The sequence below is a fragment of the Alligator mississippiensis genome, chromosome 15 (assembly GCF_030867095.1).
Source record: "Alligator mississippiensis isolate rAllMis1 chromosome 15, rAllMis1, whole genome shotgun sequence".
Lineage (NCBI taxonomy): Eukaryota > Metazoa > Chordata > Crocodylia > Alligatoridae > Alligator > Alligator mississippiensis.
The window spans coordinates 11515520-11530401 of record NC_081838.1 but is presented as its reverse complement, the minus strand read 5'-3'; the positions used below and the strand labels follow the sequence as shown (position 1 = coordinate 11530401).

General features: G+C 53.2%; 1 protein-coding gene across 1 annotated transcript in view; it reads right to left on the bottom strand.

Moving 5' to 3' along the window:
- Positions 1 to 434: 434 nt before the first annotated feature.
- Positions 435 to 14882, bottom strand: part of LOC102565780 (NACHT, LRR and PYD domains-containing protein 12) — a 41186-nt gene continuing 26738 nt past the window's right edge. The window contains exons 7-10 of the mRNA XM_059718045.1: positions 9586 to 9759; positions 7269 to 7442; positions 3135 to 3308; positions 435 to 1131 (exon numbers count right to left, since the gene is read on the bottom strand). Coding sequence (XP_059574028.1) covers positions 1023 to 1131; positions 3135 to 3308; positions 7269 to 7442; positions 9586 to 9759 — 631 coding nt within the window. The 3' untranslated portion in view covers positions 435 to 1022. The remainder of the gene's footprint in view (positions 1132 to 3134; positions 3309 to 7268; positions 7443 to 9585; positions 9760 to 14882) is intronic.

Sequence of the window (14882 nt, the reverse complement as noted above, 5' to 3'; positions counted from 1 at the left end):
CACAGTGCCTGAGCACCTCTTACACTTGTGTCTTTTTCTTTGCTATTCCCCTGCTGTCATCTTCAGTCTCTAGGTGGAGAATTGCAGTCTAGAGTCTGGGCAATTAGCTATAGGGGTCACAAAGGAAGTTTGTCATTGGAGCCCTGGGCCCCAGGCACTGGTCTAACTCTTCAGATGAGACCATCCTGCTTAGGCCTGGCTTGGCCTTTTATTTTCCACACCTTCCCTAGGTGCTCATGGCCCCTTCTGGCCTTCAACACTGTCTTTCTGAAAATGCCCTGAGGATCCAGAGAAGGAAAGAATTGATCATCTTCTGGCTGTCTGAACTGTCACTTTGTCTGCACACACATGACCACAATGGATCAGAAACTGAGACCATGGAAACTTCCTTGGGAACATCCCGATGAGACCCCCAAAGTGCAAGGCAGTTTCTGGATGTGGGATCTTTATTGGATTCTAACAAAATGGACACGAACATACACCAGGGAAAATGCAATCAATGGTGGGGACAGAGATACCTCTTCTGTGGCTGTGGAGGCAAACATGTCGAAGATACATAAATCCCAGTGACAGCTATGTGACAGACTGGAAGCTCCCCATGGGCTCCAAAAGGGGCTTTGGGGGCCTATTCTCCACCCACAGAAGCAGAAAGAAACAGGTAACCAGACCCCGCAGGAGCCAAGATCCACATGCCTGAGGCCTGGGCCCCTCAGCCTGGCTGTCACTCCTTCCTGCCCCCCTTTGAAGCCAAGGTCAGATCAAACATGGAGCAAACCCAGCTCCTACTCATGAGTCTCTCTCGACCCACAGGATCCAACCATCTTCACCCAGCTTGTATGTGGCTGCTGCTGCTACTGGAGTCCCTGGCAGTGATTCATAGATTCATAGACGTTAGGGTCAGAAGGGACCTCAATAGATCATCAAGTCCGATGGGTGACCATACAAAAGGTAGCAGGTGCTTTTTCCTCTTTCCCCTTCTTCTCCAGATAGTGGTAGGGTAGCCAGTGCAGGCAGATTTATCATTAATCAAAAACAAGCTCTGTCAGTTCCTCTATGACCAGACCAGGCTTCATTCCTTTCACAGCCTCCAGCTCTTGCTTTGTTTCTGAATTTAGTTTGTGAAGGCTCAACCTTTGGGGGAAAATGAGAAAGAAAAGCATGAATTTCTCTCTCTGGGTATCACTGTGTAGAAGCCATGGACCCTGGGGCACTGCACAATACTGGGGTCTTTGCTGGGACAGGTCTTGTCCTGAAGCAGCTCCTCAGAGCCTGAGCACAGAGCAGGCCCCTCTGTGACAGGCTCTGCACAGAGAACAAAAGTGCGGCCTTTGCTAATAAGAGCCCCCACCCCAGTGCCTGCTGAAGCCCATCTCTGTCATTCCCACCCCTGCCTCCTGCTCCCCACACCACCAGCCTCTTTGCACTGAGAAGAAAGGGGAGGACAAAGCCTGGGTTTTGGTCTGGAGCTTTTTCCTTCTCCCCACCCCACTGCCATGTTGAGCTCTGATCAGAGCACAGCACATGCAGGTGGGACTGTGTAGTAGGGCTGTGTGAAATGGCACCGTTCCATTTCACCTTGAGTTTCGACGGTTCGATGGAACAGCGTTTTGTATCAAATTTTATTTTGAGTCTAAACAGCTGTTCCATTCCGTTCTGTTGAAACAGAAAGGCTGTTTCAACGTTGTTTCGAGTTTTGCTGGGGATGAGAAGTCATCCCAGCTGGGCTGACTTCCCATCCCCAGCGCTAGATCCCTTGGGGGGTGGGTGGCAGCCCAGATGGGCTGCTTCACGCTACTTCAAGCCAGGGGCAGGAGGAAGCCAAGCTGGGCTGCTTTCCTGTCCCCCCACCCCGATGCTACATTGGCACGATGTAGCACAGGGGGTGGGGCAGCAGCCCAGCTGAGCTGCCTCGCTGTCCCTTGCCAGATCTTGCACTGGAGATGGGAAGTCAGCCCAGCTGGACTAACTTCCCATCCCCAGCCTATGGTCAAAATGTTTCAACTTTCGAAACATTTTGTCCAGCCTCATTTTGTTTTGAGGCTATTTCGATAGCCTTTGTCTCATTCCGATTTTGCTGTTTCGACCTCAAAATAGGTTGAAGCAGTGTCGGAACGAAATGCCTGGCAAAATTTTGCACAGCCCTACTGTGTAGCCCTTACCCAGGTGCTGAGCCCTTACCCACACAGGCTATTCTGCTGCTTTCTCTGGGGCTGCTCTGTGTGCAGAGGGGGTGAGAGATACAGTCTCACTAATCATCTCTGCATTGAAGCAATATCATCTAAACTCTCCTTGCCATGTCCTACAGCACCTCCTCACAGGCTGCAGTAGTACCTTCCCCTACAGGCTGTTTCCAGCAGCTGTTGTGCTCCTGCAACCTTGGGCAAAAAATACCCCTGGATTGCAGCTGGGGAGCTCAGGATCTATCCTAGCTGCAAGCACAGTAGTAGCATCAACCTGATCCTTGTGTCTGTTGTACAACCAGGTTGGGAGAAGGAAATTGGGACAGCTGTTCACAAAAAAATAAGGAAGTAGGAGCCAGGGCTCTAGGTTGGAGCACGGGGTTCTTCTTAAGACAAGGGTCTCAGCAGTGTAACACACCTACTGAGGGAGGCTTCCTGGTTCCCTACCATCCAGGGAAGTTTTAGATTAATGGAATTACCATATTAATTCTAATTCAAGATACCACTGGTTTCCCCATTCCTCATTGGGAAGGAAGCCCCTTGTCTTGGATTCAAGAAGAAGGTGGAGGGAGGCAGGGTCAGGTGCAGGAGGTGGCTGCTGCAGTTCTGACTTTGGCCCCAAGTCAGGTCGGCACCACTGTCATATCCACAGCAGCTGCCTGCACCTGTCCAAAGGCATGGGTGTGTGTGCTTGTATGCATGTGTATGTAGAGGCACAGGGTAGGGTGGGGGGCGTGTGCATTCATGGTGCCCCTTGTCCCAGATATCCTTACCCTCGGTCCCAGGTTTTGCTAAAAATACTATGGTCATCCTACTCAACAGAGAGCTGGAGACACAGATGTCTGTAGTCAGCCTTCCTAATCCATGATCCAAAACATTAGGAACATTTCCCCCTGTTGAACATTTTTTGTAGAGACCCTTGTGAGTGCTCAGAGGAAGTGACATGCTCCTTACCCCAGTGTCTGCAACTTGCAGCTGTCATGTCTCAGTCCCTCACACAGCAGCCGCACGCCACCGTCCTCCAGATCTTTATTATAACTCAGGTCCAGCTCTGTCAGGCTGGGGCTGGTGCTGAGAGTGGCAGCAAGGTCCTCAGAGCAGGCATCTGTGAGATGGCAACTTTGCAACCTTCAGGGGAGAGAAACAGAGCAGAGTAACCAGGGCATGGATAATGACATCACAGATGCTCTGCCAGGCAGCCCCACCCACCAGCCTCTCCTCAGGGACATTAACATGAAGGACCAGGCAGAAAGGCTGGCTCCCCACCACCCCTGGCAGAGCAGGGAAGGAAAAACTCCCCAGTTCCTACATTGGTTGGGTCCTGCCTCCTGGGGGGAGCTGGAAGCTGAGCAAAGACAGGACTGGGTCCCCTTCTGAAGTGGCTGATGGAGAGCAAGCTTGCTCCCAGTCAGCATCTGTATGAGCCCTATTCCTTTGGGCCACTGCTAATGATCTAGGCCCCACAGCTCCCAAGCAATCACCAGATGCTTGGAGGGGAGTGAGTAGAATTAGGAGGTGCTAGGACCCTGGGGATACTTTACTTGCTGCAGCAGGGAGAATGATCTGGATGCAACAGGAGTAAAAATCCTGGGGTTGCCTCCCTGCTGCTGGGGCTGAAGCCTGCTGCTGCTTCCCTGAACTGCCCCCAGCCATAACCACTCTCTTCATGGGATGGATCTAGCCCACAGGTCATAGGTTGTCAAGAAGGGCAGCTTGTGCCTGAAAGCTTGTCCAGTATCTTACCCACAAACATGGGGCAGGAATTGGTCCTATAAAATCCTGACCTCTCGTACAATTCCTGTACAGGGCAACAACACAACAACAACCCAACCCTGCTACTTCTCAAAAGAGCTTGCCTCCAACCCACTCCTGACACCAGCGTAACTTACTTTGTTCTAAAAGCAAATATTGGTGTGTAGCAGAGCACTAAGGTGCCTGCTACTTGTAGAGCCAGAGAAACTACGCAGGTGCTGGTTGCTAGGGTAACTGGAGGGAGCTAGTGACTCACACCTGCCTGGTCAGCTGACCGGAAGGGCAGGGCCTGGCTCCTATATAAACCACAGGCCAGAGGCCAGGAGGCAGTTCCCTGCTGGGAGCCAAGGGGGAAGAAACCTTGCTGGAATGAACAACAGAGAAGGGGCCAGACTGCAGGTATGGCCTGAGATTTGGGGATAGGTGAAGCAACTCTGGTATGGTGAGATGAGGTTGGAGCCAGATGGCATTGAGAAGCCCCAGACAGAGGGGTGGCATTGAGAAGCCCCAGACAGAGGGGCAGCATTGAGAAGCCCCAGACAGAGGGGCAGCATTGAGAAGCCCCAGACAGAGGGGCAGCATTGAGAAGCCCCAGAAAGGGGGCAGCATTGGAGGAGCTCCAGAGAGCGGGGCCATGTCAAGAAGCTCCAGAGAGAGCAGGCAGCATCGAGAAGCCCCAAAGAGGGGGTAGTGCCAGACAGGGCTGCGGAAAGCCCAAGCACCAGTGAGGGCACAGAGTGAGGCAGGGCCGCAGAGAGCCCAGTGAGGATGAGGGGGCCAGATTACAACAAGGCCCAGACAACAATGGCGGTACCATTGGTGAGGCGTGGGCTGCGGTGTAGGGGAGGAAACGGAACTGCAGATAGTGCCCCTTGGCATCGGGGCAGTAAAAGGGCAGCTTCACGCTAATTAACATCAATTAACAACAAGGTATGGCAGGCGATAAGGTGGGCGGTTGGCCCAGGAACAGGTGTGCGGGCCACGTTATTTTGGCCCAGAGCGGGCACCCTGTTTCATGATGGTTACATTGGGTACCTTTGTGTGTCCTTCACCTATTCTCTGGTAGTTTTGCTCAAACAGGCTATTCCTGGTGAAACTACCAGCTAGTGGCGGGGCTCTGTACCTGTGCCAACTGCCCCATAAAATAGTAGAAAACTGCAGTTGGAAAGGAACTCAGGAGGCCATCTCCTCCAACCTCCTGCTCAAACCAGGACCAGCCCCAACTAGATAATTCCTGCCAGGGCTTTATCAAGCCAGTTCTTAAAAACCTCCAAGGATGGAGAGTCCACAACCTCTCTAGGTAACCTCTTCCAGTATTTGACTACTCTCCTTGTGAGAAAATGCTTCCTAATATCTAACCTAAACTTCTCTTGCTGCAACTTGAGCCCATTGCTCCTTGTTCTGTCATCTGCCACCACTGAGAACCGTCTAGCTCCATCCTCTTTCGAACTCCACTTCAGGGAGTTGAAGGCTGCTATTAAATTGCCTCTCAGTCTCCTCTTCCCTAGACTAAATAAACCCAGTTTCCTCAGTCTTTCCTCATAAGTCATGTTCCCCAGCACCTTCACTTCTAGGTGATTCCCAGTCCCATCCAGCTCTAAGTAACCCCAATGCTCTGTGCACATTGTCTTGCTTCCCTTGTGCTTACCTGGATGAGGAGGCCACATTAAGCTCTCCTTCAGTGCATCCATGGGGCTTGTGACAGGGAAGGAGAGGCAGCAGCCCCTTGTTCATCTGGCAATCATGGGTGGGAGGCCCTGCTGACAGCTCCCCCAGCTCTCTCCTGCTCCTTCAACAGGGGCCTCCAGAAGCAGGATCATCTCTATCAAAACCATCCTATACAACCATAATCTAAACTCTACATAAGACTACCCTCAGCATTGACACAATATAGACCTAACACCCTAACCTACTCCAGGTAAAGCAGGGGAACCATGGCATGTCCTGCTTCTATAAAACATTGACAACGTACACTTAAGTGGTCCCAGGAGGAGGGCCACACCCCCGACTACAGAGGAAGTCAAGAACCCCTGTCCGTGCCAATCTGACTATGGGGTAAAATTCCTTCCTGACCCATAATGTGCTGATCAGCCTGACCTTGAGTAGAGGGTAAGACTCTCTAGCCAGGAATCTCTGGCTTCGCTCCTAGGGGGAGAATCAGCACAGCCCAGGTGAAGTTCCCAGCCTTAGCTGTACCCAACACCCAAAGCCACTGGAGTGGCTTAAAAACACCCTGACACGTATAACAGAAAAAAGGTAGTTGGGGTGGGGGAGCAAACAGCAGAGTTCAGAAGCATGGGAAATACCCATGGTAGAAAACAGTCATAGCATCCCTCATCAGTAGCTGTCTACCCTCTTCCTGAACACCTCCAGTGATGGAGAGTCCACAGCTGCCCTAGGCATCTACTCCACTGCCTCACTGTTCTCACAGTGAAAAAGTATGTTTGAATCTCCAATCTAATTTTACTGATGCAAACTCAAGCCATTGGTCTGTGTCCTCCTCTCTGCAGCAAAACAGAAAAGGTGCTTTGCCTCTTCTTCATGGCAGCCCTTCAAGTAGCTGCAGTCTGCTATCATGGCCCTTTTTGAGCACCTTTTCAGCCAGCTGAACTGAAAAGCAGGGAGAAGTGACTTGTCTCCTGGCCAAAGGCAGGGCGAGGTTTCCATACTAGCAGCCCAGGTCTCTGTGACCCAGAACTGTGGCTTTCAACGTATTTCATCTCTAAAACCCCTGCTTTATGCTCCCACAGAGTTGAACAGGCCACTTCACCCCCACCTGCCTCCCCAAATGCACGTCCCCCAAACCTTTAAGCAGACTCACAACCTATCTGGAACTGTTCCACTGGCCGGGCAGGCTACACACACACGAGCTGACTGTGCACAGCACCTCCACAACAGCAGTAGCAGCAGAGCTGTGTGCACACAGTGTCCTTGGGATAATGAGCGCTGCCTCTCAGGGGTGCTGATGAGCAGGCTTGTAGAGCTTCAGTGAGGCAATCCTACTGCCTCCCATTGAGGAATCAAATCCCAGTCAGGCAGTGCGGGGTGCCAGGAGTGCTCTGGCAGGTTGCTGCAGTCCTCTGTGCTGTGCCCACCTGAGCCACTGCTACAGCCCACTGTGCACCAGGAAGCGCTCTCCCTGCTTATCTCCTCCTGGGAAGTCCATTTGCCCCCAGCACAAATGGCCCTAGCTCTGCAGGGGTAGGTGTTGTGCGTGGGTTTAGCTGTGGCTTTACTCAACAACTCCACTGTCTCCAGTATGGGAACCAGGCATGCTTCTCCCCCCAAACCTAACCCAACACATGGAGGCTCTGGTGGAAGCTGCGTGATCCTTACCACAATGTCTGCAACTTGCAGCTGGGGTGTCTCAGTCCCTGGCACAGCAGCTGCACGCCGCCATCCTTCAAACCATAATTACCACTCAGGTCCAGCAGTGTTAGGCTGGGGCTGGTGCTGAGAGCAGCAGCGAGATCCCCACAGCAGGCAGCTGTGAGACGGCAACGCCAGAACCTGCAGGAGGGAAGCACAGAGGAGATGGATCAGGGCATGAATTTGGCCTGGCACAGCTGCTCTGACAGGCAGACCTGCTCACCAGCCCGCTGCCTGGCAAATCAGCATGGACAATGGGACAGAAGTCCCTCCTGCCTCCTTGCCCCAGGATCCACTCCTTGGCCATAAAAGAAACCAGTGCATCTTGCTCAGTCTGTGCTGCACCTGTGGCCAAACAGCAGTGAGAAAAGCCCAGCCCTAACACACTACTCTCAAACAATTAGGAATGATCACCGAAGTGCCCCTTTTAAAGAGGAAGAAACATAAAGAAGGGGCACAATTTTGTCCTGATGCGGTCCTCACTCCAGCACCAACAGTCCTCGTACTGGAGGGGCGGCAAAGTGAGGGAGAGAAAAGAGGGAAGAGTCCGAGCCCATGAACTAACTGGATACTTTCATCCTGCCCCTTCTTAACTAGCAGACAAACTGATGCACAGACATCGCTAGCAAACACCCACCTGTGAGCAGACAGGCAAGAAAGCAGAAGGACATGGAGGGGCTCTGCCCCGCTGTCACAGGCAGGAGGAAGGGGTTGAGGGGTGGCAGGGTCCATCCTGCCCTTCATGCATCAGTGTGAGAAGGGCATGGCCACACACAATCCTAGTAGCTGTTGCCGGACAGAGGGACCCAGACTCGCTCTCTTGGGAATATGCATAGCAGGAGGGGGGCCAGGTGGGCCACAGTGCACAGAGCTTGAGGGTCTCCCATGAACATACACAATTATCAGCGTAAACCAAAAGCCACTCACAATGCTACTAAACCTCTTCCCTAGTCCAATGCAACCTGCCAGTGCAGTGGGGGAGAGAACAAGGGCCATTCTAGGGCCAGCACTGCCTCTCTAGGGCACAGGTGGCACCTGGAGCACAACTTGCCACGTCTACCTGAAACCCAGATGAGCCTGAATTTAAGATGAATGAACCCTCCGCCTATCAGCTGCCCCATATTTAAATGATGTACATGAAAAATTAAAAATGTTATAAATGTGTATGTCTAGAATCTGATTAGTGGAAGGTTGCCTTAAATTTGTCCCCCTCACTCCTATGATGAAGAGAGCAATGGCAGAGGCCAGTGGACCAGATCCCAACCCCTGGCTCCCCTGCGCTCATGTGTCTCCCTGCCTGCCATGTTCCCTGCTCCTACCTGCCAACCTGTGCCTGTGCCTGCCCCAACTCCCTGTTCCACAACCCCCTGCTTCATGCTGTCCCACCGACAGCCTGTCCCCACTGGCAGCCTGTCCTCTGCACTCCCTCAAGCCTGCTCCCTGCCTGCCCCTAACTCCCTGTCCTTCCCCCTACCCCTTACCTTCTCCTACAGCTCTGCTTCTCTGGGGCAGTCAGCAGCAGCATGGACCCAGCTGGGCCCCACCCCAGGAAGAAATGGGAGTACTTCCCCACCAAGCTAGGGCTGGAGGGACCCGATATAGAGCAGAAGGTAATGGGGAAGAGGGACCAGGTGGCAGCTAGAAGGTTCCCTTCTCCATTCCACAGTCTCTCCAATGCTCCCCTATGACATGTGACCCCTCCACACCCAAATGAGCCACCCTTCCCCAGTCTGGACCTGAGCTGCCCCCTGCCATGGACTGGTATTTCAGACATCCATGAAGTTTCCACCCTTTCACTCCCCCGTGCTTAAAGGGCAGGGGGAGGAGGTCTTGGATTGGAGTAAATATGCTCAACACAAGACAAAATGAGCCAGCTGTACCACTGCACAGATGTCTGCAGTTTTCACTTGCGGCATTTCAGTCCCTCATGCAGCAGCTTCAGTCTGGATTCATTCTTCAGTCCCAGGTTTGTCACTGGAGCTAAGCCCTGTGCTCTGGATGCACTGCTCTGCCCCTTCCCCTCCTCTGCATGAGGCACGGGCATCAGGCTCTATCACAGGTGTCCGGGATAGGCCTGGCTTTACTGAACAATGTGTCATCCCAGTGCAGGAGCTGAGTGCAGGTTGCGAGCAATTGATGTCAGGGCTGGAGAAGCACAGAGCTCAGAGCCCCTCTCTGCTTCACAGAGCAGATGTCATGCACCAGCCCATTCCTGACTCCTGCCCCTCCAACACATTACACAGAGGCCCTGGGGAGCACCCAAGGGAAGTCATGTGCTCCTTACCGCAGTGTCTGTAACTTGCAGCTGGGATGTCTCAGTCCCTCGCACAGCAGCCGCACGCCGCCATCCCCCAGACCATCATTACCACACAGGTCCAGCTGTGTCAGGCTGGGGCTGGTGCTGAGAGTTTCAGCAAGATCCCCACAGCAGGCGGCTGTCAGACGGCAACGCCACAACCTGCAAGAAAGAAGCACAGAGAAGAGAGATCAAGGTGTGAATGGGGCTGTTCTGACAGGCAGCCCCTCCTACCAGCCCCCCTCTCAGCCAATCAGCATGGACAACGGGACAGGAGTTCTGCCTTCTTCCCTGCTCCAAGGTCCACCCCTTGGCCAAGGAATAACCAGCACTTTGGGCGCTTGTGCATGTGACAATATTATGATGTACATATGATGCAAATGTCATTTTCTGTGGCTTAAAGGCATCACACATCATGTGTGCACCAGTATTGGGGGTTTTAGATAAGCTTGCATCTGAACTACAGTCTGATGTAATTTAGTTTGTAATGATGCATTGCAGCTATTACTCAGCTCATCCCCTGGCCATGGGAGAGGTGGGCATGCTCCGCAGAAAAAAAGAATTGGGCCCCTTGCTACTTCTGCCTTTAGCAGGCACCTGCTGGAGGCAGAAATGATGAAGGGCCCAATCCTTTTTTTTTCCAGCAGAGCCTGCCCACAGCCAGGGGGTGAGATGCCAGTAGACTGCATGGCCCCTGAGCTCTGGGGGGGCCCCAGTCCTTCCATCCATGGTGGTGGCTCCCCCCGGGGCCACACAGACAGGCTGCTAGCAGGCCGGGTGCTGCCCCAGCTTGGGGGCAGCACTGGGTCCAATACAACTTCTCCCAGGGGGACGCCACTGCCAAGGAGGGAAGGACTAGGGTAGGGCCTCCTGCAACTCAGGGGTCACTTAGCCCATCAGCAGCTCATCCCCCAGCCATGGGCAGGCTCCTCCAAAAATAAATAAATAAATAAAAGGATCGGGCCCCTTGCCATAATGTGATGGAAAAATAAAACCCCTAAACTGAAATGGTTGGTTTCAATTAAAAAAAATCCTGCCATTTCAATTTAGGGGGCATAGAAAACTCAACTCCCGTCATGTGCACAAGTGCCGGCTCCAGTGTCTGTGCTGCACCTGTGACCAATTATCCTTGAGACTGGCCAGGAGCAGAGGATGGGGTAATGAGGAATGAGGGACAGAGTAAGCACTTGCTATCTCAGCCTCACCCTTGGACCAAGCACCAGGCAGCACTAGCAGGAGACTGCCCCATCAATCCTGCCTACTTAGTTCTACCGCAATCAGGTGGCTTCACCTCCGCCCGGCCCTGGAATGGTGTGTCCCAGTCAGACCCGATCCTGGTGCAGGAGGCTGTTGGAGGAGCCCCTTCCCCAGGCAACAGGCAGGATCCAGGCAGGGTCTGCTCCTCCATGCCTCAGCAGGAACTCTGCTGCTCCCCATACACTCTGACCCTCTCCTGGTTCTGCTCCCCACCACCATCCACTCCAGTTGTGAGCATCAGGACAAGCCCAGGCAGCACCAGACCTGCCTTTGTACTGATATGAGGGATCGGGGGACAGACAGAGGGAAAAGAGCTGCAAGCCACGGGGTACACGTGGGGTTTGAGAGAGAAGAGATCTTCAGAGGACCTAGACCACCTTAGACTGTTGGCCAATCTTCTTTCAGATTTCTTCAACAAGCTGCATTATGACTGAGCTCTCTCTCTTTCCTCCTTTCTCCCCTGCCCTCTGAAGTCCTCAAAATGAAAGTAAGAGCTGCAAATAGTCTTACTGCACACCTTTCTCACACCGACGTATGCAGGTGCCAGAGTGTGCCCTCAGCAGGGGTGAGCCTGACCCTGCTGCTGCCCCTCCCTCCTGACCTACACCCCCCAGCCCCTCTGGCTATGTTGGTGCCCCTCACTCCCGACCAGTAGCCCCCTTTCCCCCCAGCCTGGCAGAGGGGTCCCACAGCTGCCCCCCACCCCACCACCAAGCCCAGCCCAGAATGGGTTCACAGGATGGTTTTCTGCAGGGACAAGGTAGGGATGGACACCAGCATGAGGTGCATGCAGCACACCTCAGGTGGAAGCACAGGCAGTGGCTGGGGCCCTACATGTGGCTCCACACTGCCAGCTGTGGCTGCAGCTGGGGCTGTGGCACAGGAGGGAGGACCAGCACTGTGCTCCACAGCAGCAGCACGTAGCTGGGTATGGATCTGGCTGAGCCCAGACCATGGTGTGGGCAGCAGGGGAAGGACCAGGGGTTCCAGGTGGTCTCCGTCCCACCCAGCCCAAACCGAAGTGGCTGCAGCTGTGGTGGCTCCTACTTGCACGGGCAGTGGTGGAGGGAATCCAGCCCCAGTGCAGGCTGCAGGCATCCCCTGCCCGGGGTTGGGGCTTCTGTGCTGCATCACGTGGCCTAGCCATGACACCTCCCCCCAGGGAAACACAAAGTAGTGTTTCTGCCCACAAGTCTTAAAATAGATTGAATGCTGCATCTTGACTGGTGGATTAGTTCAATGTCTTTGTTAGACACAGCTATGATCACAATTCAGATGTATTTTTAGAAACGATATTTCTCTCTAATGTGTAAGCACTTCCTGACCTGTGCAAGAAAGCAGCACACCACTGCCAGCGCAGGCTGGCTTGTTAGCCGGGCTTCCTCATGTGCTGTGCCTTCATAGCACTGCAAAGCAGCCACGGTCTACAGTGTTCCCCAGCATTTGAGAATTTGATGGATGTCTACACCACAGCCACAGCAGGATGCAACTGAGCTCTTCCCAGTCACACCTCAGCCCCTGCTCCTGCCGTGTCTTCCAGACACTGAGGCATGCTAGTGAGGTGGGACCAGGGCCACTCTTCTGTTGTCTGCAGTGTGATTAAAAGCAGCTGCTTGGGAATGACTCTGTAGCAGGTGTGGTGCCCAGCTTGGAGTGTGTCAGCAGGGACAGGTAGGCAGGTCATGCTCAGTAATGATCAGGGGTCTGGGTTTTCTGTTTCCCTGCAGAAAAACACAGGAAAATGTAGATTTTGTCCTTTAAAAGTAAAAATCATGGATTTTCCCCTCTCAAGGAGAAAAACATGGAAACCGTGTGTTTTCCTTTGCAGGACAAAATCCACAGAGAAAAATGTCTGCTTCTCAGACAGCGTGGCACCCACACTCTCCTGGGACCAGTGTGACTGACATTGGCAGAAAAGCTGGTGTCAGTGGTGACACCATGTACCTGTGATGTGTGTCCTTCTCCTATCCCAGGGCAGCCATGTGCCCAAAGCAAACAGGCTATCCCTGGTGCTCCTGACACGCAGTGCTGGGCTCTGGGCTGGTGACAGCTGCCTCAGGAGAGCTGGCCTGCTCTCAGCACCATCACACCTTACACTGGTGTGCAAGACTTGCATCAGTGCCATGCGTGTTCATGTGCAGTGAGTGATGTCTCAGCCTTGTCCCCTTCTTCTGCCATGGTCTGCATTCTCTTCCTTCCCAGCTGCCCTGTCCAGGCTCTGAAATAACACACCATCCTCAAGTGGAGACATTGGTCACTAGAGCTTTGGCTGGCAGAGAAGAGGACCACAGAAGTGCATCTTTCCCAGATGTTGGTGCTAGGAGGGTAGGGCCAGCACCTGTATGTTCATGTGCTCTTTCCTATATTAGAGATACCATTTCCATTCACTCATGTGTGGAGCACAGGTGAAGGGTGGCAGGAGACATGGGAATTCATGGCATCCAATATATGTTCTCACTGATGTCTTGGGAAAAACTTTCAAGAGGCCGACAAGATCCATGACCGTCACTCCCTGTGGGACAGAAGTCCTCCCTGACTGTGAACCAACTCTGCCATCTCAATGAGGCTGCCATAAAAACCTGGACAGCTGCTGAAAACCTTCAGGACTGTGGGAAGGCTTAGGGAAGGAGTCAGTGTTGGCACCTGAGTTTCTGTAGCAGGAACTTGATGTGTTTGGTGAGTGATGGCTGTTCGCACAGGCAGAAATAGGTTCCTTACAGGGGAAGAGTCACAAAGAGCCCTGAGGGTGTGAAGGGGCAAGTCTACACTACAAATGGACTAGACCAGGCAATTTCGTGCTCAAACATGCCATGCAGCTCTGCTTATAACAAATATTTATCCTGACCACTGCACACCTGATGGGGCTAAACTGCTCCAAGTCTAGGAGGGAGCACAGACAGGGCAGCAGTGTGCTGGAGTGGGCTGCTGCCTGGCACTGCCAGAGATGCCAGCGTTACAGGTCCTTCATTCTCCCCCTGGTTATAGAGATGGTACCACAAGACTGTGAGGACACCAGACCTTGGTGTTGAGGTGCTATGTACTGAGAGAACCAACACTGAAGATCACTGCAAGGGTGAATTATATCTCCTGTCACGCTGGTTCCTGCAGTGCCCCTTCATTCCCTAGCCGAGGCAGCGTGAGAAATGGGGTCTCTGGACAAGGCAGCCCTGGTGAGCTCCCAACTAAGTAGAAAGTTGGCTAAGAGGGACTGCCTGGGTCACCAAGCCTTAGCCCTGGCCTCCAACCTGTGCCAGGCCAGACTCTCAGGGAGGGCTTCAGGACGGCCAGTTTTAGACAGGTAGCCCTATCCCCTGATAGGACTTTATGTAGGAATATAGGCAGAGCATGGCAGTGCCTCAGTAATTCCCAGCTGTGGTGGAGCTTCAAAAGGCTGTGAGCAGATGTCTGATGGAAGAACAGCCTGCCATTTGGGAAGAGGGGCAACGATGAAGGGTGTTCTCAGCTTCTGTGCTCAGACACCTATTAGTAATTCATGAGGTGATACTGCACTTTCCCTGCAAAGATCACGAGGTACAAGACAAAGGAGGAAATCATCCTTGCCCCTATACTACACATGAGGATAAAGAAGAAGCGGGGGAGTGACTGGTTTCCGGGCCACATCTCCTGACTGGCAGCCCAAGTAGCTGTGCTCCAGACCAGTGGCTTTCAACCTATTTCATCTCTACACTGCCTGCTTCAGGCTTCCACAAAACTGAAGAGGACATTGCATCCATGCATAGCCCCCATATCCACATTCCCCACACCTCTGAACAGGCCCACAACCTGCCAGACACTGCTTGGCTGGGCAGGCAGGCTGCAGAGACGCACAAGCTGGCTCTGCACACAGCAGCAGCAGAGCTGTATTCAGACACTGGCACGAGGGGTGCTGACAAACAGGCCTGTTGTGCTGCAGGGAGGCAATCCTGGTGCTTGCCCATGAGGAATCAAATCTCAGCAGGGCAGCGTGGCATGGCAGGAGTGCTCTGGCAGGTTGCTGCATTCCCCTGCTTCATATCTCCTGTTGTATC